Below are 26,856 nucleotides of genomic sequence, written 5' to 3' on the forward strand. Positions count from 1 at the left end.
GAGAAACATTGATGCAGAAGGGACATATCGAGTGGCTGCCACCCGTATGACCAACCAGGGCCGGAGACCAACTGCAACCGAGGTCCAGAGAGACCCGGGTTCAGAGACAAACTGCAACCGAGGCACGTGCCCTTAGCAGGAATCGAACCCGGGTCTCTCTGGACCGCAGGCCAATGCTCTAATCGCTGAGCCAAACTGGCCAAGGCTGTATTTGCTTTTTGAAGTGTTTTTACAATGGTAGCTTTTGAATTTTTGTCAGATAATTCTAACATCCCTATCATTTTGGTGCTGCATTTATTAATTGCTTTTTTTTTTTTTTCATTCAATTTGAGATCTTCCCAGTTCTTGTGTGTGGAGTGATATTCAGTGGAAAATTGAACATTTGAAGTATTACTTCATGAGATTCTGGATCTTATTTAAACCTTTGTTTTCCTTGATTTTTGGACATTGCTCTAGCAGGAAAAGGGGTGTCATTATTGACTCATCTCTGCAAGTGGGGGTAGAAGTCCAGGTTCCCCAGTTGGTCTCTAGTGACACCTGAGGTAGGAGGAGGTCCTTATTACTGCTGAGCAGAGGTGGGTTCTGGCTCCCTACCAAGCCCTCACTGATACCTGGCTGGGAGGAGTAGGAGTGTGTCCTTACAGCTCTCCACATAGTCTCCACTGACACCGTAGGGTGGGGAGGTGGCCCTGCTGCTGCCATGTGGGCTGAAAGTCCTGATTCTCCACTAGGCCCCCTCTTGCACCATTCTAGAGGGGAGAGGAGAGCTGCCTCGTTCCTCTCAGATGAGGATGAAAAGACAGCCCCCTACTGAGCCCCGTCTGACACACTGTGGTGGGAGTCAGGCAATGAGGCGGGCGCCTTGTTACAGCCTAGCGATGGTGGAAGTCGAGACTTGTCCCTCAGCCTTTTGCACATGGGTCTGGGCGGTGCCACAGTTTTTTTTCTGTAACGTTTGGCTAGAATAGAGCAGCTATCTTCTAAACATTCCCTATCTTGCTAGGCTGTCCCTTCCTGTTTCTTTGGTTGGGTCTCCTTTCGGTCGGTGTACGTTGACATTTCTGGGGTTTTGCCTTCTATAACTCCAAGTCTGAGATGTCCAAGGCAAGAATAAAGCAAAGAAAAAGAAAACAAAAGCAGAAATGGGGGACTCACTACCAAGTCATTCTCTGGATTCCAAGGTCCTTCACTGGTTTGTCTCTCTCCACTGTTCAGAGTCTTCTTATGTTTGTTATATATACAATGTTTAGTGTTTCTAGTTGTATGTAGCAGGAGGAATGGAAAAATATATATATTCCATCTTCTTGGAAGTTGCTGCTTGATGTTTAATATCCATTTTCTCTAATAGGGTGCAGAGGCAAAGGAAGAAGATTCTAAAATCAAATTAGCCATCTTTGTTCATCAGTAGAAGATAAAAATATTTCTCTGACTTATTTGCTCATTTCCCTCCTCCACACTCTCTCACCTTCTTAGTAACATCCAGTCCACTATGACTACTTACAAAAATCTCTATAGTTTTCTACATAAAACACAAGGGTAGGTGGACATTGTCTCAATCTGGCCTTAAGCTTACTCCATAATAAAATACAAAGTCGAATGCCACTAATTTTAGACCTGACCACAAAAGAGAATGAGACAACATTCAAGAAACCAGGGTACAAGTGAGTTATTCATATAGCCTTATGTTTTTTGTTATGTTACATTATATTATACTACATTAATTATATTTATTTTTACATCTTTTCCTACCCACTAGACTGTGAGCTCCTTCAGGAATGGGGATGACCCGAATATAGTACCTGCCACTTTGCAAGCACCTGATAAACATGAGTCTCTCCTTCTAGTCCACTCCTTTTCCACCGCAGCGAATTCAGGAATCCAGGCAGAAAGCCCAGAGGAGAAATTGCACCTACAATTAATCCAGGTTTAAAGGCTTGGAGAAAACCTTGGAATCAGTAGCCAGGTGCCATCAATCAGTACCTCAGACTAGATCTTTCAGGAAGTGCTGGCTGCCCCCAGGCCACCCCACACATCTTTAAAGATGCTGAGACAGCAGTCACCAAGGGATTAAAAGGAAGGTGTGGTAGAAACCTGTCTTCTACTTCCCTTCTCTTAGAGTTCTGACCAAGTTTTCAATATTTGTTCATTTTCAATAATTATTTGAGAGAGAAGAGAAGGATGGAGTTAAAAGTATACCCCAGAGCAAAGTTTTCCAAACTGTGAGGTCAGGAATGCCAGCAGGTGCCTGGAAGATAACGAGGGTTCCATGGTCAAGTTTTTGAAATGCTGGTTACCACACAGTTTTCTCAGAGGGTCACAGTGCGCAACACACATTTTGAGAGTTCTGTAGTAAAAAGTCATTTAACTGTGCTTACCTGTGTTCCCTTCCTGCCCCACAATACCCATTGAAAACACAATATTCGTATTCTCTTTAACCTTATACATAAATCTTACACATAAAGGAGAAGTAATTCTAAAACTTCCAAGAGCAGGGAAATAATGCAAAAACAGATGGGGGTGAAGACTGGAGCCCTAGAAGAAAGATATAATCTTTTTCTTTATTTTTTTATTTTTTATCTTCACCTGAGGACATTTTTCCATTTTTTGTTCAGATAGAGTGGGAGGGAGAGAGAGGAAGACACAGAGAGAGAAACATCCACGTGAAAGGGACACATCAAGTGGTTGCCTCCCGCACTCGTGACCCAACCAGGGCCGGGACAAACTGCAACCGAGGTACATGCCCTTAGTGGGAACCAAACCCTGGTCTCTCTGGACCGCAGGCCGACGCTCTAATCACTGAGCAAAACCGGCCAGAGCAAAAGGTATGATCTTAATTTGACTGAGGCAAAGGGCAGATAAGAATGTGGTGGGTTACATAAGAGGTTATAAACATTAAGTAGGAATTTAGACTTATAGAGGTTATTGAGAAGGTTTTTAGAAAGCAATCATTACTCTTGTCAAGAACAGTGGATTCTTTTTTAAATAATTTGAACTGTCTTTTGTTAGTCAAAGTCCCAGGAGGAGAGAAATGGCACACTCAATTTAGGATATTCTAGAGGATTTATACAAAAGTATGGGCAGAACATAGGGCATAGGAATACACAGTGAAATGTGTTGGGGCCACAAAAATGTGGGGCCCTTGCCTTTCCTAGGCCCATATGGTGAACAGGGAGAGCAGTTAGCAGAACTCACACTGAGTGTCATGTGGAGAAAATTGCTTTGAGAAGGGTAGTGATCCCCTCCAACTATCTCGCAGTCTCCCCTCAGCTGAACCCACACAAATCAACCTCCCAGAGCACACAGTAGCATGGAGAGAAAGGGAATGAGTAAACATGGGAGGACAGAGGGAAGATATCTGGCACCTGACTTAAGATGGAAAAATCTGGAAACTGGCAAAAGATATTTTAACGCTGCCATTTCCTGCCTCGCTGTGTCTTTTCCTGATTCCTGTAACACTTTTTTTAGCTTTTATTTATTAATTTTTATATTTTTTAAATTAATTTATTTTTGTTACAGATGTTTCTCCTTTTTCCCCGAGACACCCTCCTCCCGAACCTGCCCCCACCCCCACCAAGCATTGTTGTCTATGTCCATTGGTTATGCGTACATGCATATCAGTTCTTTGGTTTATCTCATCCATCTCCCCCGCCCTCCTCCTCTGAGGTTTGTCAGTCTGAACCGTATTCATTTCTATGTCTGTGAGTCTATTTTATTCATCAGCTTATTTTGTTCATTATATTCTACAAATAAGTGAGATCATGTGGTATTTGTCTTTCTCTGATTGGCTTATTTTGCTTAGCAAAATACTCTCCAGGTCCCTCCATGTCACCTCAAAGGATGAGAGAGATCTCTCTTTCTTACAGCTGCATAGTGTTCCATTGTGTAAATGTGCCACAGCTTTTTAATCCACTCATTTATTTATTTATCCTCACCCGAGAACATTTTTTCTTTTTTGTTCAGATAGAGCAGGAGGGAGAGAGAGGGAGACAGAGAGAGAGAAAGATTGACATGAAAGGGACACATCAAGTGGTCACCACCCGCACAACCCAACCAGGGCCGGGGACAAACTGCGACCAAGGTACTTGCCCTCAGCGGGAACCGAACCTGGGTCTCTCTGGACCACAGGCCAATGCTCTAACCGCTGAGCCAAACCGGCCAGGGCTTTATCCACTCATTTATTGATGGGTGCTTGGGCTATTTCCAGATCTTAGCAGTTGTAAATAGTGCTGCTATGAACATAGGGGTGCATATATTCTTTCCGATTGGTGTTTCAGGCTTCTTGGGATATATTCCTAGAAGTGGGATCACTGGGTCAAATGGCAGTTCAATTTTTAATTTTTTGAGGTAACACCATATTGTTTTCCACAGTGGCTGCACCAGTCTGCATTCCCACCACCAGTGTACTAGAGTCCCCTTTTCTCCACACCCTCACCAGCACTTGTTGTTTGATGATTTGTTGATGGCAGCCATTCTGGCAGGTGTGAGGTGATACCTCATAGTTGTTTTAATTTGCATCTCTTCGATGACTAGTGATGCTGAGCATTTTTTCATGGCCATTTGTATGTCCTTTTTGGAGAGGTGTCTATTTAGGTCTTTTTTTTTTATGAATTTTTTATTTTTTGTTACAGATATTTTACCTTTTTACCCCATTGGCACCCCCCACCCCACCCCCCCTCCACCCTGTCCCAGGCTTAGTTGTCCATGTCCATTGGTCATGCATACATGCATATAAGTTCTGTAGTTTATCTCTTCCCACCCCCCCACCCCCCATCCCCTCTTCTGAGGGATGTCAGTCTGTGCCCTACTTCCATGTGTCTGGGTCTACTGTATTCCTCAGACTGTTATGTTCATTATATTCCGTATATAAGTGAGATCATGTGGTATTTGTCTTTTTCTGCTTGGCTTCTTTCACTTAGGATAATACTTTCCAGGTCCCTCCATGTCGTCTCAAAGGATAAGAGATCTTTCTTTCTTACCGCTGCATAGTACTCCATTGTGTATATGTACCACAGCTTTTTTATCCATTCGTCTACTGGTGGACACTTGGGCTGTTTCCAGATCTTAGCTATTGTAAATAGTGCTGCTATGAACATGGGGGTACATATATTCTTCCTGATTGGTGTTTCAGGCTTCTTAGGGTATATTCCCAGCAGTGGGATCACTGGGTCAAATGGAAGTTCAATTTTTAATTTTTTGAGGTAGCACCATATTGTTTTCCATAGCAGCTGCACCAGTCTGCATTCCCACCAGCAGTGTATTAGAGTCCCCTTTTCTCCACACCCTCGCCAACACTTGTTGTTTGATGATTTGTTGATGGCGGCCATTCTGGCAGGTGTGAGGTGATACCTCATTGTTGTTTTAATTTGCATCTCTCTGATGATTAGTGATGTTGAGCATTTCTTCATATGTCTCTTGGCCATTTGTATGTCCTGTTTGGAGAGGTGTCTATTCAGCTTCTCTGCCCATTTTTTAATTGGGTTCTTTGTCTTCCTTTTGTGGAGTTGTATGAGCACTCTATATATATTGGAAATTAACCCCTTATCTGATACATCATTGGCAATGATGTTCTCCCATACAGTGGGTTGCCTTTCCATTTTGATGATTGTTTCTTTTGCTGTGCAGAAGCTTTTTAGTTTGATGTAGTCCCATGTGTTCATTTTCTCCTTTATTTCTGTTGCCTTAGGTGATGTATCAATGAAAATTCTGCTCCGTATGATGTCCGAAATTTTGTTGCCTACATTTTCTTCTAGAATTTTTATGGATTCACGGGTCACATTTAAGTCTTTTATCCATTTTGAGTTTATTTTTGTGTATGGTGTAAGTTGATGGTCTAGTTTCATTTTTTTGCATGTAGCTGTCCAATTTTCCCAACACCATTTATTAAAGAGGCTGTCTTTACTCCACTGTATGCTCTGGCCACCTTTGTCAAATATTAATTGAGCGTATTGCCTTGGGTCCATTTCTGGGTTTTCAGTTCTGTTCCACTGGTCTATAAGCCTGTTCTTGTGCCAGTACCAGGCTGTTTTGGTTACAGTCGCTTTGTAGTATAACTATTTAGGTCTTTTTGAAGAGAACACCTACTATGTCAAGATATTGCATAAAGACAGTATGATAGTGACTCAACCTTCAGGTATGCAAAATAGCTATAAACAGAGAGAAAAATAAGCAGATAAGTAAAATATAGTGTGAGCCATAAACATGAAGAGGTGTAGAGAGCATATGGGAGTTTGGTGCAAGAATTTGAGTAGCTAATTTATGACCTTAGCCTTGATATGCAATGCTAATATGTAAAGTGGTTAGTTAAAGTAGCCTTTCTGGTATAAATGCATATGTTGATAATTTAAAATGCCTTTGCAATTTAATTTCATTTATTAATAACTAATAATAAGCCATAATAAAAAATTTAGCTGCCCAAAAATATTGCTTTCAGAATGGAAGTATATGCAAAAGACTAACTTATGAACTAAGTTTTGCGAAACATCCAGTATTTCGTACTTAGCCTTCAACACTCCTTTTTATTAAATTACAATATTATTGCCTACATTCCCTTTGCTATACTTTTTTTCTTTCAATTACAGTTGAAATTCAATATTATATTAGTTTCAGGGGTATGGCATTGTGGTTAAACATTTATATAATTTACAAAGTAATCACTCCCATAAATGTAGTACCCATCTGACACCATATATATTTATTACAATATTATTGTCTCTATTCCCTATGCTGTACTTGATATACTTGTGACTATTTTGTAACTGCCAATTTGTCTTCTTAATCCTTTTACCCTTTTCACCCAGTCCCCCAGTCTCCCAGCCCCCTTCCCATATGGCAACTATCAGTTTGTTCACTGTATCTATGAATCTGTTTCTGTTTTGTTCTTTTTATTTTGTTTTTTTATATTCCACTTATGAGTGAAATCATATAATATTTGTCTTCTTCTGTCTGATTTATTTCACTTAGAATAATACTTTCTAGGTCCATCCATATTGTTGCAAATGGTAAGATTTTATTCTTTTTTATGACTGAGTAATATTCCATTGTGTGCGTGTATATACATATACATACATATATACACATAAATATATACATATACATACATATCCATTGATGGACACTTAGATTGCTTCCATATCTTGGTTGTAAATAATGCTGCAATGAACACAGAGATACATATACCTTTTTGCATTAGTGTTTTGGATTTCTTTGTAAAAATACCCAGAAGTGGAATTGCTGGGTCATAAGATAGTTCTATCTTTAATTGTTTTAGGAACCTCCATACTGTTTTTCACAGTGGCTGCACCAATTTGCAATCCCACCAACAGTAGACAAGGGTTCCCTTTTCTCCACATCCTCATCAACACTTGTTTGCTGATTTACTGATGACAACCATTCTGACAGTTGTGAGGTGATATTTCAGTGGTCTTAATTTGCATTTCTCTGATGATGTGACTTTGAGCATTTTTCCATATGTCTATTTACCTTCAACACTCTTACAGACTCTTTTAAGTATTTGTTCTCATAAAGGAAATCCATAATTTTTTTTTTCACTTTAACACAACCATTGCCATTTTGGCATATTTGTCTTTAGGTTTTGTCTGTAAGCACATGTTTCAGACAGACTGGGCTCCCTGACCCCAAAGAATTTTATATTAATTTTTGTCTGGGGAGGTAGACAATTGTGGCCATAGGATTTTTCAAATAAGTTAGGTAGTCTCAGCCATAGCTTGGTTGGAACTGGCACTTTCCAATGTAGAAAATTGATGGATAAATCCTGTCTGAGTCATCTATTTAAATAGTAAAGAGCGGGAGGATTGAGCGCATAGCCCACTCTGATAGACATGTCTTTCATAAGAGAGAATTAAAGAGGGACAATGAACTCTTTTGGAACTGAAAAAGTTGTCATACTCAAATTCTGATAGAGTAAGAAAGCCTCAACTGCACATTGGTTTGATTATAGAAACAAAATATGAGAATTATGCCCTTGATAATATTGTTTAGTTTTCTCTTTCTATCTCTCGACTAAAAAAATATATCCTCTTTTCCTCACCTTGCCTTTCCCCCTCATCCCCAGATAAAACAGTGTGATTTCCTGCCCAAGATGCAGGATAGCGTGCCTCTCTCTTGTGGTGAGATGCTATAGCCACTGAAACTCCTGCAGTTGCCCACGTCCTTGGGAGTTGCAAGGTAGGTTTCCAAACTGTTCTTTTTTCCCTTTACTTACGGAGTTTGTAAAACGGTTGCATTTTTACCTTTCTAATCAATGTCAAAATATTTAAATGTGGTTATTTTATAAAACCTCACTGCACATATACATTTTTAGGAATGTGAACATTCTGAAGTAAGGTATATCTCAACACTCTCACTATTTCAAATAAACCACTGCAAGAATAAAAATAAATCTATTCTGGTACACCAGGCCTTTCAGGTTCAGGTCCTACTTGACCTCCTGAGGCTTATTCCTGTGGTGGCCACTACCCAATCCTCCCCACACCATTACCTGAAACTCTGACCACTGAGTCACTTACAATTATAGCGTTCTGGGCTTTTCTGTACTATTCCCCACATCCATACCCTTTCTCTGTTGGCCATCTGACAAGTAGACACTCAGATCTCCAGGGATCTTTTTTAATCCTCAAACTACTCTCAGAAGTGATGGTCATCTTCTTGGTTCCCCAAGAAGTGTCACATCATGGCACCAATGCACATTACTGAAGGTATCTTTTGTCTCCTAAACTGTGAGCTTGTCTTATCATCATGCTCCCAGTATCTAGGGCAGTAGGCACCTCAGATCATTGTTAAATGAATAAATACAAAAATAAAACTTCCTCTTTGTGCAAGAGAATTGGTAGCCTAGAAGAGCAAGAAAAACATGAAGTGAAGGCATTCAACATGTTAACAAACCCAAAGCCAAAAGAGAAATCCAGGCCTTAGGGACTGGAGAGCCTAGGTGCTTTTTACATTTAAATGTAACCACCCAGTGGAGAAAGTGAAAACATTCGCTTTCCAATGTAAAGTCACTTTCCTTATGACTCACACTGATTCTTCTGAAAGAATCCAGGTGAAAATATTTTATCATATATCATTGCCTTTTGAACATACCCGTAAGCATTCCTGCTTTTCTCTCTGATATTCTGACTTCTCCAGAATCCAAGGGCAGAGATCTTTCACTTTGGTGTTAGAAGTTCCAAGTAAACAAAGGAAGACATTTGCATAAGGCGTTCCCTGAAATCTTTTATTTATTCTTTCTTTTCAAGAGCAACAATTCTCTTTTTTTCCATATAACATATTTTACTGAGGACTTTCAATGTGCCAGGAATTGATGGAGGTGTTGGAGTACAATGGGGAACCAGGTGCCCACCAAGATACTGCCGCCTGAAGGAATACTTTTAAAGATCAAGAGAGTTAAGGGAAGTGAAAGTCCTTAATGGGCTTTAGAACTAAGAAGGGTCACTGCTTGTTTTAGTTATCAACAGCCTTAAAGCAGTGGATTTTGGGATCCTGTACAGTTCTAGGGATTCAATGGACTCAGGTGGGGGATGAGGGTACAGTGAGATGCTGACTGGAACTGCAGTAATCTGAAGGCTTGATTGGGCTGGATGTCTGAGATACCCACCCACATGGCTGGCACTCGATGCTGGTTGTGAGATGGGGGCTCAGTTGAATCAACTCATGTCCTCGAGTGAGGATAAAAAGAAATTATGGATGCAATTCCCATAAGGCCTTCTCTTTTATTCTGTTGAGTCAGTAAGGCTGGGTCGCAGGTCTTTTGGTAATGATGGGTACATAAAATTATATGGCTTTCCATAGGAATCATTTTAATGGAATCATGTTAACAAAGGATTTTTCAGATGTTGACTTATGATCAAATAAAACTGAGCCAGAGGAAGGTACATACTAGATAAAAAAATGTGGCAAAAAAGTAAATACTTATGAACCTTTGCTATATTAAGGACTTTGCCAAACACCAGAACAAAGTGATGCAAAGACACAGTCCTCTCCTCAGATGGTTCACAGATGGGAGCAGCCATCTGAAACGGAGATGAGAGTAAGAAAAATGAATTAAAAAAGGACATTAGTGAAACCTGGAAACAAATGGCGGTTTTATGTGTCAAGAAACAGATTGAAATACATTTTGGCCTAAATTCAGAAGTTGATTCTGGTGAACCAAAGAGAAGGGCCATCATTGTTTAGAGGTGGATATAGTCGGATAATCCTAGGGTAGAACTAGGAAAATAAGAGAGTTAAGCTCAAGCAAACAACATACTGTGTACAGTATGCTGCTTATACACTGGGACCCATCTGTGTATAGTTAGAACCTGAGGCCACACTTTCAAATGCCTTTTGCTACAATGTCACCTTCAAGCCACATGAACAAATCATCTTCCTCCTAAAACAGTTCATTTTCACCAATATCAGCCTTTTCCTAGCCAACTTTTATCATCCCTCCACCTTTTATGTCTAAGCTATAGACGCTTCTCACAGCCACCTGTTCTCTGTTCTAACCAGCCCAACTCAGAGCCTCATTACCCTTAAACTTAACAAAAAATAAAAGCATCTTGTTAGCTTCCCTGATCGAGGCTTGTGTCAGTTTTCCAAGGCTACTGTAACAAATTACCATAACTCAGGTGGTTTAACGTTATGGAAAACAGAATAGAAGTTACTAAAACATTTAAAAATAGAACTACCATACCACACAGCAATCCCATTTCTGGGTATATATCCAAAGGAAACTAAATTAGCAACACCATGTTCATTGCAGCATTACTCACAATAGCCAAAATATGCAGACAACCTATGAATTGACCTATGAATGCATAAAGAAAATGTGACATACAAACACACATTCATAGCATCTGTAAAGACAGTTTTACTTCTTCCTTTCTGATTGAAATGCCTTTTGTTTTGTTTTCTTGTCTGATTGCTCCAGCTAGGACTTCCAGTACTAGGTTGAATAGGACTGGTGAGAGCAGTGACCCTTGTTTTGTTCCTGAACTTAGAAGGAAAGCTTTCAGCCTGTCTCCATTGAGTGTGATGTTAGCTGTGGGCTTGTCTATATGGCCTGTATTGTGTTGAAGTATGTTCCCTCTATAACCAACTCGTTGAGAGTTTTCATCATGAAAGGACGTATTTTTGTCAACTGTTTTTTCTGTATCTATTGATATGATTTTTATCTTTCAATCTATTAATATGGCATATCACATTTGTTGATCTGCCTATGTTGAACCACTCTTATATTCCAGGGATAAATCCCCCTTGATTATAGTGTATGGTACTTACAGTGTGTTATTACATTTAGTTTCCTAGCATTTTGTTGAGAATTTTTATACTTACATTCATCAGAGATATTAGTCTTGTTGTGTCTTTTTTTTTTTATCCTCACACGAGTACATTTTTCCACTTTTTTTTGTTCAGATAGAGTGGGAGGGAGAGAGAGAAAAAGAGAGAGAGAGAAACATCAATGTGAAAGAAACACATCAAGTGGCTGCCTCCTGCATGACCCAACCAGGGCTGGGGACAAGCTGCAACCAAGGTAGTGCCCTTAGCGGAAACTGAACGCGGGTCTCCCTGGACCACAGGCCGATGCTCTAACCGCTGAGCAAAACTGGCCAGCGCTCTTGTTGTGTCTTTATCTGGCTTGGGAATTAGGACAATGCTGGCCTCTTTTATTTGGTTTGTTTTGTTTGTTAATCCTTACTCTAGGGTATTTTTTCATTGATTTTTAGAGAGAATGGAAGGGAGGGAGAAAGGGGGAGAAAGAGAGAGAAACATCGATGTGAGAGAGACACATTGATTGACTGCTTCCTGCAGGGCCCAGATTGGGGCTGGGATCAAACCTGCAATCCAGATACATACCCTTCACCAGGAATTAAACCAGTGATCCTTGGATGTGCCATCTGACGCTCTATCCACTGAGTGACAAAGGCCTGGGCCAATGCTGACCTCTTCAAATGAGTTCAGAAATGTTCTCTCCTCTTCAGTTTCTTGGAAGAGTGTGAGAAGGATTGGCATTAATCCTTCTTTAAATGTTTGGTAGAATTTACCAGTGAATCAATCTGGTCCTGGGCTTTTCTTTATTAGGAGGTTTTTATTACTGATTCAATCTCCTTACTCATTATTGGTCTATTCATATTTTATTACATTTTTTTGCAATTTTTATTAATTTATTTTTGTTACAGATGTTTCTCCTTTTCCCCCCTAGACACCCACTTCCCCATCCCGCCTCCCCCCACCCCTAGCATTGTTGTCTATGTCCATTGGTTATGCATACATGCATATAAGTTCTTTGGTTTATCTCATCCATCCCCCTTCTCCCCCGGCCCCCTCCTCTGAGGTTTGGCAGTCTGAACTGTATTCCATTCTATTTCTCTGGGTCTATTTTGTTCATCAGCTTATTTTTTTCATTATATTCCACAAACATGTGAGAGCATTTGGTATTTGTCTTTCTCTGATTGGCTAATTTCACTTAGCATAATGCTCTCCAGGTCCCTCCATGTTGTCTCAAAGGATAAAAGGTCTTACTTTCTTACAGCTGCATAGTACTCCATTGTGTATATGTCCCACAGCATTTTTATACACTCATCTACTGATGGACACTTAGGCTGTTTCCAGATCTTAGCTATTGTAAATAGTGCTGCTATGAACATAGGGGTACATATATTCTTTCCGATTGGTGTTTCAGGCTTCTTGGGATATATTCCTAAAAGTAGGATCACTGGGTCAAATGGCAATTCAATTTTTAATTTTTTGAGGAAACACCATATTGTTTTTCACAGTGGCTGCACCAGTCTGCATTCCCACCACCAGTGTACTAGAGTCCCCTTTTCTCCACACCCTCACCAGCACTTGTTGTTTGATGATTTGTTGATGGCAGACATTCTGACAGGTGTGAAGTGATACCTCATAGTTGTTTTAATTTGCATCTCTCTGATGATTAGTGACACAGCATTTTTTCACATGTCTCTTGGCCATTTGTCCTTTTTGCAGAGGTGTCTATTTAGGTCCTCTGCCCAGTTTTTAATTGGGTTCTTTATCTTCCTTGTGTTGAGTTTTATGAGCACTCTATATATATTGGAAATTAACCTCTTAAGGGATGTATCATTGGCAATTATTCTTTCCCATACAATGGGTTCCCTTTCCATTTTGACGCTTGTTTCTTTTGCTGTGCAGAAACTTTTTAGTTAGATGTAGTGCCATGTATTAATTTTTTTCCCTTTGTTTCTCTTGCCTTAGGCGTTGTATCAGTAGAAATTCTGCTGCGTCTGATGTCTCAAATTTTGTTGCCTGCATTTTCTTCTAGGATTTTTATGAGTCACATTTAAGTCTTTTATCCATTTTGAGTTTATTCTTGTGTATGGTGTAAGTTGGTGGTCTAGTTTCTTTTTTGCATGTAGCTGTGTAGCTGTCCAATTTTCCCAACACCATTTATTAAAGAGGCTGTCCTTAATCAATTGTATGCACTTGACACCTTTGTCAAATATTAATTGAGCATAATGTTTTGGGTCAATTTCCGGGTTCTCTGTTCTGTTTCATTGATCTATATGCCTGTTCTTGTGCCAGTACCAGACTGTTTTGATTATAATGGCTTAGTAATATAACCTGATATCCAGTATTGTGATTCTTCCTACTTTGTTCTTCTTTTTCAAGATTGCTGTGGCTATTAAGGGTCTTTTTTGGCTCTATATAAACTTTTGAAGTATTTGTTCTAGTTCTGTGTAACATGTCATTGGTATTTTAATGGGGATTGGATTGAATTGAATCTATGGATTGCTTTGGGTAGTATAAACATTTTAACGATGTTAATTCTTCCAGTCCATAAACAAGGTATGTGCTTCCACTTTTTTTTATATCTTCCTCTATTTCTTTTTTCAATATCCTGTAGTTTTCTGGAAATAGGTCTTTTACTTCTTTGGTTAAGTTTTTTCCTAGGCATCTTAATTTCTTTTGCCACAATGGTAAATGGGATTTTTTTCTTAGTTTCTCTTTCTGTGAGCTCATTGTTGGTGTATGAGAATACTGTCGATTTCTTGATGTTAATTTTGTATCCTGCTACTTGCCAAATTCATTTATTAAATCTTATACATTTTTTTATGGAATTTTTAGGGTTTTCTATGCACAATATTATGTCATCTGCAAATAATGAGTTTCACTTCCTCCTTTCCAATTTGGATCCCTTTTATTTTTCTTCATGTCTAATTGCAGTGGCTAAGACTTCCAGAACTATGTTAAATAAGAGTGGCAAAAGTGGGCATCCCTGTCTTGTTCATGTTCTTAAGGGAAATGCTTTTAGTTTTTGTCAATTGAGTATGATGTTGGCTGTAGGTTTTTCATATATGGCCTTTATTATGTTGAGATCTGATCCCTCTATTGCTGAGTGCTTTTATCAGCAATGGGTGTTGGATTTTGTAAAATGCTTTTTCAGCATCCATTCATATGATCATATGGTTTTTATCTTTTATTTTATTTATCTGGTGTATAATAATTATTGATTTGCAAATATTGTACCAGCTTTGCAACCTTGGAATGAATCCCACTTGGTCATGGTGAATTTTTAATGTATTGCTGGATCCGATTTGGTAATATTTTGTTAAGGATTTTGGCATCTATGTTCATCAGGGATATTGGCCTATAGTTTTCTTTCTTTGTAGTGTCTTTATCTGGTTTTGGAATTAGAATTATCTGGCCTTGCCCTGGCCAGTTAGGCTCAGTGGTTAGAACGTTGGCCCATAGACCAATGAGTCGCAGGTTAGATTCTGGTCAAGGGCACGTACCTTGGTTGTGGTTCTTCGCCGGCTCTGGTTGGGTTGTGTGGGAGGCAACAAATCGATGTGGCTCTATCACATTGATGTTTCTCTCTGTCTCTCTCCTTCCCTTCCTCCCACTCTATCTGATAATAAGTGGAAAAATATGCTCAGGTGAGGAATAAAGAAATAAAAAAAGAATTATGCTGACTTCATAAAACGCATTTAGAAATCTTCCTTCTTCTTGAATTTTTTGGAATAGTTTGAGGAGAATAGGTTTTAGTTCTTTGAATGTTTGGTAAAACTCCGCCTGGAAGCCATCCGGGCCTGGGCTTTTCTTTGCTGGGAGATTCTTGATGACATCTTCAATGTCCTTAGTTGTTATGGTTCATTCAAGTTTTCTATCTCTTCCTGGTTCAGTTTTAGGAGACTATGTGTTTCTAAAAATTTGTCCATTTTGCTTAGATTGTCCAATTTGTTGCCTTATACTTGTTCATAGTATTTGTTAATGATCCTTTGTATTTCTGTCGTGTCAGTTGTTACTTTTCCTCTTTCATTTCTGATTTTGTGTATTTGAGTCTTCTCTCTTTGTTTCTTAGTGAATCTCTAGCTAAGGGTCCATCAATCTTGTTTACCTTTTAAAAAAACCAGCTCTTTGTTTCTTTGATCTTTAGAATTGCTTTTTTAGTCTCTATGTCGTTTATTTCTGCTCTGATCTTTACTATTTCTTTCCTGCTACTTGCTCTGGTTTTTTGTTTGTTTGTTTACTTTCCAGTTCTTTAAGTTGTGAGGTTAGATAGTCCATTAGAAATGTTTCTTGTTTCTTGAAGTAGGCCTGTAGTGCTTTGAACTTCCCTCTCAGGACTGCTTTTGCTGTGTCCCATAAATTTTGTGTTGTTGTGTGTTCATTTTCATTGGTCTTGATATCTTTGGTAACCCATTCATTTTTTAAGAATATGCTATTTAGCCTCCATGTGTTTATATGTCTTTGGTTGTTTTTGTTGTAATTGATTTCTAGTTTCATGCCATTGTGATCTGAGAAGGATGCTTGATATGATTTCAATCTTCTTGAACTTGTAGAGACTTAGTTTGTGTCCTAACATGTGGTCTGTGTTTGAGAATGTCCCACATGCACTTGAGAAGAATGTGAATTCTGAAGTTTTGGGGTGTAATTCTCTGAAGATATTTATTAAATCCATTGGGTTTAGTGCATAATTTATGTTTCCTCGTTAATTTTTTTGTTTACAGGATCAACCCAATGATGTCAGCAGAGTGTTGAAATCTTCTGCTATGATTTTATTGCTGTTGATTTCTTCTTTGAAGTCCTCCAGAAACTTTAAAATATATTTTGGTTATCCTATATTGGATGCATATATGTTTACCAAGATTACATCTTCCTGTTGCATAGATCCTTTTAATATTATGTAGTGACCTTCTTTGTCTCTAGTTATGGCCTTCATTTTATTTATTTATTTATTTTTATTAATTAATTTTTGTTACAGATGTTTCTCCTTTTTCCTCCACTGATTCCTCCCTCCCTCTCCCTCCCTGCCCTGTCCCCAGCTTTGTTGTCCATGTCCATTGTTCATGTATATAAGTTCTGTGGTTTATCTCTTCTCCACCACCCCCTCTTCTGGGGATTGTCAGTCTGTACCCCACTTCCACGTCTTTGGAACTACCCCATTCTTCAGACTGTTATGTTCATTATACTCCACAAATAAGTGAGATCATATGATACTTGTCTTTCTCTGTTTGGCTTGTTTCACTTAGGATGATACTTTCCAGGTCCCTCCATGTAGTCTCAAAGGATAAGAGGTCTTTCTTTCTTACAGCTGCATAGTACTCCATTGTGTATATGTACCACTGCTTTTTTATCCATTCATCTACTGATGGACACTTGGGCTGTTTCCAGATCTTAGCTATTGTAAATAGTGCTGCTACAAACATGGGGGTACATATATTCTTTCTGATTGGTGTTTCAGGATTCTTAGGGTATATTCCTAGAAGTGGGATCACTGGGTCAAATGGAAGTTCAATTTTTAATTTTCTCAGGTAACACCATATTGTTTTCCATAGTGGCTGCACCAGTCTTCATTCCTACCAGCAGTGTACTAGAGTCCCCTTTTCTCCACACCCTCGCCAACACTTGTTGTTTGATGATTTGTTGATGGCGGCCATTCTGACAGGTGTGAGTTGATAGCTCATTGTTGTTTTAATTTGCATCTCTCTGATGATTAGTGATGTTGAGCATTTCTTCATATGTCTCTTAGCCATTTGTATGTCCTGTTTGGAGAGGTGTCTATTTAGTTCCTCTGCCCATTTTTTAATTGGGTTCTTTGTCTTCCTTTTGTGGAGTTGTATGAGCACTCTATATATATTGGAAATTAACCCCTTATCTGATATATCATTGGCAATTATGCTCTCCCATACAGTGGGTAGCCTTTCCGTTTTGATGATTGTATCTTTCGCTGTGCAGAAGCTTTTGAGTTTGATGTAATCCCATGTGTTCATTTTCTCCTTTGTTTCTATTGCCTTATGTGATGTGGCCTTCATTTTAAAGTCTATCTTATCGGATATGAGTATTACCACCCCAGCTTTCTTTTTCCTTTTCTCTTTGCTTGGAAGATTTTTTTCCATCTCTTCATTTTCAACCTATGTGAGTCTTTTGTTTTGAGGTGGGTCTCTTGTAAACAACATATATAAGAGTCATGCTTTCTTATCCAATGTGTGTATTTTGATTGGAGTGTTCAATCGATTTACTTTTAAGGTTATTATTGATATGTACTTATTTATTGCCATTTTTGTTTAATGTTTTTCTATTTTTCTATTTCTTCTACTAATTACAGTAGTCCTTTTAACATTTCTTGCAGTGCTGGTTTGGTGCTAATATAGTCGCTTAGCCTTTTGTTTTGTTTTTTTTTGTCTGGAAACCTTCTATTTTGAATGATAGCCTTGCTGGGTAGAGTAGTCTTGGATTCAGATTCTTGTTGTTTTTTTTTTTAATCCTCACCTGAGGACATTCTGTCATTTTTTGTTCAGATAGAGTGGGGGTGAGAGAGAAGGAGAGAGAGAGAGAGAGAGAGAGAGAGAGAGAGAGAGAGAGAGAGAGAGAGAGAGAGAGACATCGCCATGAAAGGGATATATCAAGTGGTTGCCATCATATGACCCAACCAGGGCCGGGGACAAACTGTAACCGAGATACATGCCCTTAGTGGGAACCGAACCCGGGTCTCTCTGGCTCACAGGTTGATGCTCTAACCGCTGAGCCAAACTGGCCCGAGCAGATTCTTGTTTTTTATTACCTTGATTACTTCATGCCATTCCCTTCTGGCCCGTAGTGTTTCTGTTGAGAAGTTAGCTGAGAGCCTTATGGCGGTTCCTTTGGAGGTCACCTGGTGCTTATCTCTTGCTGCCTTTAGGATTCTCTTTGTCTTTAATTTTTGGCATTTTAATAACTATGTGTCTTGGTGTGGGCTTGTTTGGGTTCTTCTTACTTGGGGCTCTCTGTGCTTCTTGAACTTGAGTGCCTTTTTCCTTCAGCAAGTTAGGGAAGTTTTCTGTCGCTATTTTTTCAAATATATTCTCTAACCCTTGCTAATTTTCTTCTACTTCTGGAAATCCTATTATGTGGATGTTGTTATGTTTCATATTGTCCTACAGTTCTTTTAAGCTGTCTTCCTGTTTTTTAATTGTTTTTTTCTTTTTGGTTTTCTGATAGGGTGATTTTTTTTCTTTTTTTCTTTTTTTATCCTCACCCGAGGATATTTTTCCATTTTTTGTACAGATAGAGTGGGAGAGAGAGAGGAAGGGAGAGAGAGAGAGAGACATCGACGTGAAGGGACACATCGAGTGGCTGCCACCCGCATGACCAACCAGGGCCGGGGACAAACTGCAACCGAAGTACGTGCCCTTAGCGGGAACCGAACCTGGGTCTCTCCGGACCGCAGGCCGTCGCTCTAACTGCTGAGCCAAACTGGCCAGGGCTGGGTGATTTTTTTCTACCCCGTCTTCTAATTCACTGATCCGGTCTTCAGCTTCCTCTACTCTGTTGGTTATTCCTTCCAATGTGTTCTTTATTTCTACTATGTCATTCTTTGGTCTATTGATATTTTATATTTCTTTATGATTCAGTCTTGATATGGTGTATGTGTAATCTTATTTGTAATTATATAATGACCTTTTTTTTAACTCCTTAACCATTTTTTTAATCCTTCACCTGAGGATATGTTTCTATTGATTTTAGAGAGAGAGGAAAGGAGATAGAGAAACATCAATGTGAGAGAGAAACATTGATCAGTTGCCTCCTGTATGAGGTTTGAAACTGCAACCTAGGTATTTGTCCTGACAGAGAATCAAACTGGGATTCTTTTGATGTAGAGGGTGATGCTACAACCAACTGAACCACCTGGCCAGGGCTCTTCTTAAACATTTGACTTAAAGTCTATTTTGTCTGATATAAGTATTGCCCCGTTTTGGTTTCCCCTTGCATGGAATATCTTTTTTCCATTCCTTGACTTTGAACCTATGTGTGTCCTTAAATATAAAGTGAGTCTCTTGTAGGCAGCATATAGTTGGCCCTTGCTTTGTTATCCATCCTGTATCTTTAGATTAAAGAATTGAATCAATTTACATTTCGAGTAAATATTGATAGGTAAGAACTTACTAATGCCATCTTACTCATTGTTCTCTGGCTGTTTTGTAGTTCCCTTGTTCCTTTCTTTCTCTCTTGCTGTCTTCCTTAGTGAGCTGATGATACTCTGTAGTGGTACACTTTGATTCTCTTCTTTTCATTTTGTGATGCTACTGTGGGTTTTTGCTTTGTGGTTACCAAGAGGCTTACATAAAACATTTTACAGATATAACAGTGTATTTTACACTGATAACGACTTCAGTTTCATACAAAAACCTTTTATATCCCCTTTTTTATTTTGATGTCATGATTTACCTTTTATATTGTGTAGTTTTTAAAATATTATTATTGTTATACTTATGTTTAATACTCTTGTCCTTTAATTTTAGAGTTAGATGATTAACACATCATTCTATTACAGTATTAGAGTATTCTGAATCTGACCTTATACTTAGCTTTACCAGTTGTCTATTTCCATAAGTTCTAATGTTACTAATTAGCATCCTTCCAGTTTAGCTTGCAGAACTCCTTTCATTATTTCTTGTAAGGCAGGTCTAGTGGTGATGAACACCCTCAGCTTTTGTTCTTTATTTCTCTTTTCATTTCTGAAGGACAACTTTGCCAAACTGAAATTTCTTGGTTGGCAGTGTTTTTTTTTTTTTTTCTTTCTCTCAGCACTTTAAATATATCATCCCACCATCTCCTGGCCTTTAAGTTTTCTGCTGAGAAATCCACTGACAGTTTTATGGGAGTTGTCTTGTTAAGTTATACACATTTCCCCCATTTGCCACTTTTATGGTTCCTTGTCTTTAATTTTCAACAGTTTTATTATAATGTGTGCTGGAAAGGAGCTCTGTAAGTTGATTTTGTTTGGTGACTTATGAGCTTCATGAACTTGGATATCCAAATCTCCCGCCATGTTTTGGAAATTGTCAGCCATTAAAAAAAGCAAAACATAAAAAACAATCACCTTTCTGCCCTCTCTTCTTCTGCTCTTCTCCTTCTGGAACTCCAATAATTCACAAATTGGTTCTTTTGATGGTATTCCATAAATCACATAGGCTTTCTTGACTATTTTCCATTCTTTTTCTTTTGTTCTCAAGTTTCTGTCTTCTGACTGATCTTTTCTGCTATTGATGCTATTACATTTTTCATTTCATTCATTGTGCTCCTCAGCTCTACAATATCTGTTTTTAAAAATATATATATTTTCTCTTTGTTAAACTCATTTTTTCCCGATTTTGCTGAATCATCTTCCTTTTGTTGTACCTCATGGAGTTTCCTTAAAATAGCTATTTTTAATTATTTATCAAACAAATCACATGTCTCCATGTCTTGAGGTTGGATACTGAAAGATTACTGTGATCCTTAGGTGGTATCATGTGTCCTTGATTTATTATATTCCTTAAAGTTTTACATTTTTGTTGATCCATTTGAAGTAACAGTCATCTCCTCCAGTTATTTTATTTTATTTATTTATTATTTTTATCCTCACCTAAGGACATTTTTTGATATTTTGTTCAGACAGAGTGGGAGGGAGAGAGAGAGAAATATTAAAGTGAAAGGGGCACATCGAGTGATCACTACCTGCATGACCCAATCAGGGCCGGGGAAAAACCACAACCAAGGTACGTGCCCTTAGTGGGAACCAAACCCGGGTCTCTCCAGACCACAAGCCAATGCTCTAACCACTAAGCCAAACCAGCCAGGGCACCTCCAGTTATTATTAACAGGCTTCAGGAGAGAAATATTTTCCATCATCCTACTAATGATTATGAGGGTTTCTCAGACCTATGGATACACCTGGTCTACACTTCTTGCTCCTTCTTGTGGCAGAATCCTCAAGCTTGTATGCCTTCTCTTGACCCACTATGCACCAGGCCATATACTGACTGTTTCCCTTTTATTTTGCCAAATGTGGCACTAAATCTGAAGTTTTTGGTCTCTCCTTGGCCTGCAGACTTGGGACAGCCTCCTGTGACTGCTCAAGATCTGTCAGATCTTGCTCTTGCTACTGTCATTGGGAGCATACACAGAGATCCAGCCGCAGGGTCAGAGATGTGTATGGGTGAGGCACACTGAGCAGTAGGGGTACCCCCATGGGTCAATTGGGGAGATCTGCAGGTGAGGTGTTCTCAGCAGCTTGTGGGTGGGCTTCCTGATAAAGTCCACAATGAGTTAGTAGGCGCCACGTACCTTTAATGCCCTAAGAGTCCTATCTGCCACTCGCCCAGGTTTTTCCTGCCCCTCCCAGTCATACAGCTCACAATTCAGTACTCTAGATGGGGTGAGAGAGAAATGAGCTTCTTTAGCAATGTCTCCCATAGCCGGAGAGGCCAGTGCTCACTTATACCCTAGCACTTTCCCCCATGAAAGAAATCACAGGCTGAATTCTCTTGGCTCTAAGCTGTGTCATCTTAGGGGAGGAGTGGTGCAAGTGACGTCGAGCTGTTCCTCTTACCTTCTCCAGAGCATCAATGCTCTCTCTCTCTTTTTTTCCCCTCCAGTGATATCCTGAAACTTATTCTGAAATTTGGACTTCTACAAACACTTTCATCCATGGGTGTTTCTGTAAGACTGAATTCCAGAGGCTCCTAGAGCTGGGCCAAGAGGGGCTGAAGAGAGTTCATAAGATACTACAGGGTCCACAGCCAGGACCGAGGTCTGTATGCCAAATACCTAACACACATTGGGCAAGACTCCTCTCAGGTTCTTCTGCGTATGATGCTGGATCCCACAATTCCCCTGAAGGCACTTTTGTCTGTGGAGGATGCCCAATTATTGTTGAGGGAAAAACAAGGGATGTCTTATTCCATCACTAGTTTGATGTTATTTCTAAAGGGTATGTTGTTATAATCTGCATTTTTTTGAGATTGTGCATATTTTTTTGTCATGTATTTCTTTTTTGGATATTACTTGACCATGTTCTTTGTCCATTTTTCCTTGGAAGTGATAGCATTTTTTCCTTTTAGAATTCTTCGTGTATATAGCCCTGGCTGGTTTTGCTTAGTGGTTAGAGCACCAAAGGATAATAGGTTCGATTCCTGGTCAAGGGCACATACCTGGGTTGCAGGTTTGATTCCCAATCCAGGCAGGGTGCTTGCAGAAGGCAAACAATTGAAGTCTCTCTCTCTCACATCGATGTTTCCCCCCTCCCTCACTCTCTCTAAAAATCAATGGAAAAAATATCTTTGGGTGAAGATTAACAAAAAAATTCTTCATATATTAAGGATATCAACTATTTATAAAATATGGCAAATACTGCTCTCAGATTCTGCTCTTCAATCTTGTTTATAATGCTTTTTGGCTATATATATTTTTGTAGTCAGAGTATCATTCTTTGTGATATTTTCTTTTTTTCATCATGTTTGCGTGACAATGTATTCAAACTTATGTGACATTTTATTTTATTTCATTTTCATTTTTTTTTCCGGGGGGGGAGGGGGGAGAGAAACATCGATTGGATTGCCTCCTGTATGTGCCCTCAACAGAGATCAAACTTGCAACTTAGATATGTGCCCAGACTGGGAATTGAACCAGCAACCTTTTGGTGCATAGGACGACACTCCAACTAACTGAACCACACTGGCCAGGGCTCATGCAACATTTTAAACATCTGCCACTAAAAAGACCAACTTTAGGAGAGACCAATTACTAAGAAGAGTGATTCATTCTTGAAACAGAAAGAGAGTAATTGTATTTGTTTAAAGTACAAAAATATTAACATCCTGTAAGAGTCCTTCATAAGAGTAATGTACACTATTTAATGTACATCGGAGTATATGCATCACTACTGTGCATCCTCTGCTCCACCCCAAGCCTCAAGATCTTTTGTACTGATCAGTGTGGTTAGCTTGAGAGCCATCATTATGTGGAAATGCAAGAAACAGCAGGGCCAATTACAAGAAGAGTGGAGGTAGATGGTTCTTTAGGACCCAATGTGAAAAGACATGTAGAATAGAAATTATTTACACTATTTAACCATTCTCACAAAAATTAATGGGAGTTCTTAAAGGAGTCCTTTTTAAAAATGCAAATAGGGTCTTCAATATTCCAACTGGAAGGAATATGTTTACAGGTATTTTAGACAAGATGACTCCAGTCATATAAAAGTTTAGTTTTATTATAGGCACTTTATGCAAACATTCAGTACTTTTTGCTTGTTATAATACTTTTAGCAAGGCAGTCAGTTACAGTTCAAATAAGAAAATATAAACAAAAGTTACACATTTTTTTTTAACAAAATCTACTTTGAATTATTACATAAATCTCTAATGCAATTAAAAACATTATTTTATTCCATGTGATGATGTTTCTTCCAACTCCTTTAATCATAAGTCTCAAAGACTCTTAACTTGGTGGAATGATCTTGTGTCAGAAAATATTAAACAGGTAACTCTACATAGTTTTTCCAGTAAGCGCTCACTTTTTAACTTTGATTAAATGCCATATTTTAACACAAACATTAGAAAATATTTATCAGCATATCTGGTCCCAGTTCACTAACGCTTGGCCCCAGCCTGGACGCTGACCATGGAAAAGTAGACGCCTTTCTGTGCAAGCAGCTGTTGATGGGTGCCGTGCTCCCTGACCTTGCCGTTCTGAACCACCACTATCAAGTCTGCGTTCTGGATGGTGGACAGGCGGTGAGCAATCACAATGCAGGTGCGGCCTTCCCTGGCTTTGTCCAGGGCTTCTTGGACGACCTATTCAATAATCACATAAATTAATTCTGATGAAAACAGTCCTCTCCCTTTAATTGCTCTTCCATAATAATCCTCAAAATTAATTTGTCCAACAACAGGTCCTTCTTCAACAATGGTATAACAGATTTCACAAAGCAAACAATTTGGCATATTGGAAGATAACTGAATCTCAGTTTGGATTAGTGCTGAGGCATGAGTTATCTATTATCCAAGTTATGACAAGAAATACCCCCCTGCCAATCATTTAGAAACATTTCCTGGTGTGCCTAGCCCCGCACCGTCCTTCAGAGCAGCCCTGGTCCAGCTCTACGGGAAATTTGGGAAGACTGAGCACAAAGACAGCTTCCTTGAATTTTGGTGGTTTTAAGATAGGTAGGAAACACCTCAGAATTAATTCGTCTTTCAGATGCCTGAATGCTCAACTTTTTCTAGAACTGAAAATGATCAGATATTTATCTTAAGGTACCATCAGTTTCCAACACTGTAGTGCCCCCCCCCACTGTTTTGCATAGTTACTGAGGAAATGCTGCCATAGAAATGGAAGCATGCCTCCTGAATGCAGCTTCTGAGGGCAATACAAAGCGATGCAGGGCTGTTTTGCAGAGCAGGGTGCTATGAGACTCATCTGCCAGGTCTTATCTTAGTTCTCTTTAATAACAGGTACAGAAAGGTGGTATCAGTAACAGCAGCATAGGTGGCTGAATTTTGTTCTCTACTGTGGAAGTTAGAAGCATAAATTATATCTTAAGTACAACTGATTCAAGTGTGAAGAAATCCAATTTAATTCTTACCTTTTCACTTTCTGTATCCAGAGCTGATGTAGCTTCATCCAGAAGCAAAATACGAGGCTGTCTAACGAGGGCACGTGCTATGGCGATGCGCTGTTTCTGGCCACCAGAGAGCTGAGTTCCTTTGTCTCCTACTCTGGTGTTGTATTTCTGTAAACAGGGTTGAGTTATTGTGAAAAGTAGAACTAAGATTCTAGAAAAGAGTTTGCTTACAAAAAATAGGATAACCACTTCCCTATATACAAATAACATTTAGATTCAGAATAGGAACGGGTTCATAGAGAATTCAACACAGACATAGTTCTAAAGAGCAGGTTTGATCTCTCTTCCTGAAAATAGACAAATTGTGTCTTAAAAGTTACGTTGTAGTATAAACAAGCCAGCATGTTTAGGAGGAAGAATACTGTCACAATGTTATTCTCTTCCAGTCTCCTGATTTCATTATATTTGGGACACAGATTGGTAGGAGGAGGGAAATTTGATTGGAACAGGCTATGCATAAAATAATTGAAGCTCATTTTATTTATAACCAGCAGGTGACACTCTCCACATTATTTAAAAGTAAGGAAGGGAAGACATTCATGGGACGTTAGCCTTTTGGTATCTGTTTTTATAAAACTATCTCCAATGTTTCAACAATTCTAATGGATGCTTAGGAATTCTATTTTGATATCTAATTTTGAAAGCTGAAGTCTCCTTTTATTTTTGTTTCTAGAGTTCTCCCCAAAATTTTCACATACTTGTTGTCCACATTAGATAACTGTCACTATTCAGTATGATGATAAGGACAGGAGTTAGGAGGGGATGGAGGGAGAGCCCAAATGGGATGTGACAGCATGTGTAACCTAGAAAACATACCATCTTATTATTGACAGGCCCTTGCCAGGCTAAAATTTCAGTCAGACTGTAGGCTCTGATTCTGACACCCAGAATTTATAAAGTTCATGTTCCACAGAGCGTTCCCAATTTTTATTTGCAGTAACTGGCAACCCTAGTTCTGTGGCGCTGAGACCCCAAGGACTCCACTTGCAGCTGGAAGAAGAAGACTTCAGGTGAGGTCCAGCAGATGCTGGGGGCTGGCTCTACCCCAGGGCTAGATCTGCCTGGGAGGCAGGAGCATGGTGCCCCATGTGAGTGTGGGGTGACCAGGCTGCACTGATAAAGTAATGAGCCCACTGAGGCAGGTAAAGGCAGTGCTGTCACCCTGAAGGAAGGACCAGCCTTCTGCAGGGTGAGGTAAATCCTAGTACAAATCACTCAGGAGAAGAAGTGGCTCCTTAGACAGAAAACAGGACTTAAGGATCTGCCTTCTCCTTCCTTGTCTGAGAAAAAGAGTCAAAGGTCTACAGGCGTGCTCTGTGTGACAGATGGATACCGGGAAGAAGGTAACTAGACCACAAAGATGGGGTGCCGGTGACAGACAAATGACAGAGGGGCAAGGGATATTAATAAACAAGGTAATAGTTACTCTCTGTGTTTGTCTTTTTCAACCCCTTGCCCAGTGGTTCCCAAACTTGAGCTGCGTCAGTATCATGTGGACTACTAAAACATGGATGCCGAACTACACCTCCAAAGTTTCTGATTCAGCAGGTCTGGGGTAGGGTCTGAAAATCCGCGTTTCTTACAAGTTCCCAAGGGATGCTGAGGTGTTGGTCCATGCCCATACGTTGAGAACACTGTTCTTGTCATTAGTAAGGGGGACTGAAACTATATTTTAAAATATGCTAGCCTTGCCCTGGCCGGTTTGGCTCAGCGGTTAGAGTGTCGGGTGTTGGCCTGCAGACCAGAGAGTCCCAGGTTCGGTTCCCACTAAGGGCATGTACCTCGGGTGCAGTTTATCTCCAGCCCCGGTTGGGGTTGTGTAGGTGGCAACCACTCGATGTGTCTCTCTCACATCGATGTTACTCTCTCTCTCTTCCTCCCTCTCTCCTTCCAGCTCTATCTGAAAATAAATGCAAAAATGTCCTTAGGTGAGGATAAAATATACTAGCCTT

At 39.4% G+C, this 26,856-nt stretch overlaps 1 protein-coding gene across 1 annotated transcript in view; it reads right to left on the minus strand.

The window, feature by feature from the left end:
• The window catches only part of LOC118619596 (phosphatidylcholine translocator ABCB4), a 205,226-nt gene that overhangs the window by 100,410 nt on the left and 77,960 nt on the right, over positions 1-26,856 (minus strand). The window contains exons 25-26 of the mRNA XM_036246272.1: positions 24,866-25,012; positions 23,901-24,074 (exon numbers count right to left, since the gene is read on the minus strand). Coding sequence (XP_036102165.1) covers positions 23,901-24,074; positions 24,866-25,012 — 321 coding nt within the window. The remainder of the gene's footprint in view (positions 1-23,900; positions 24,075-24,865; positions 25,013-26,856) is intronic.

Source organism: Molossus molossus, unplaced genomic scaffold (assembly GCF_014108415.1).
Source record: "Molossus molossus isolate mMolMol1 unplaced genomic scaffold, mMolMol1.p scaffold_m16_p_7, whole genome shotgun sequence".
Lineage (NCBI taxonomy): Eukaryota > Metazoa > Chordata > Mammalia > Chiroptera > Molossidae > Molossus > Molossus molossus.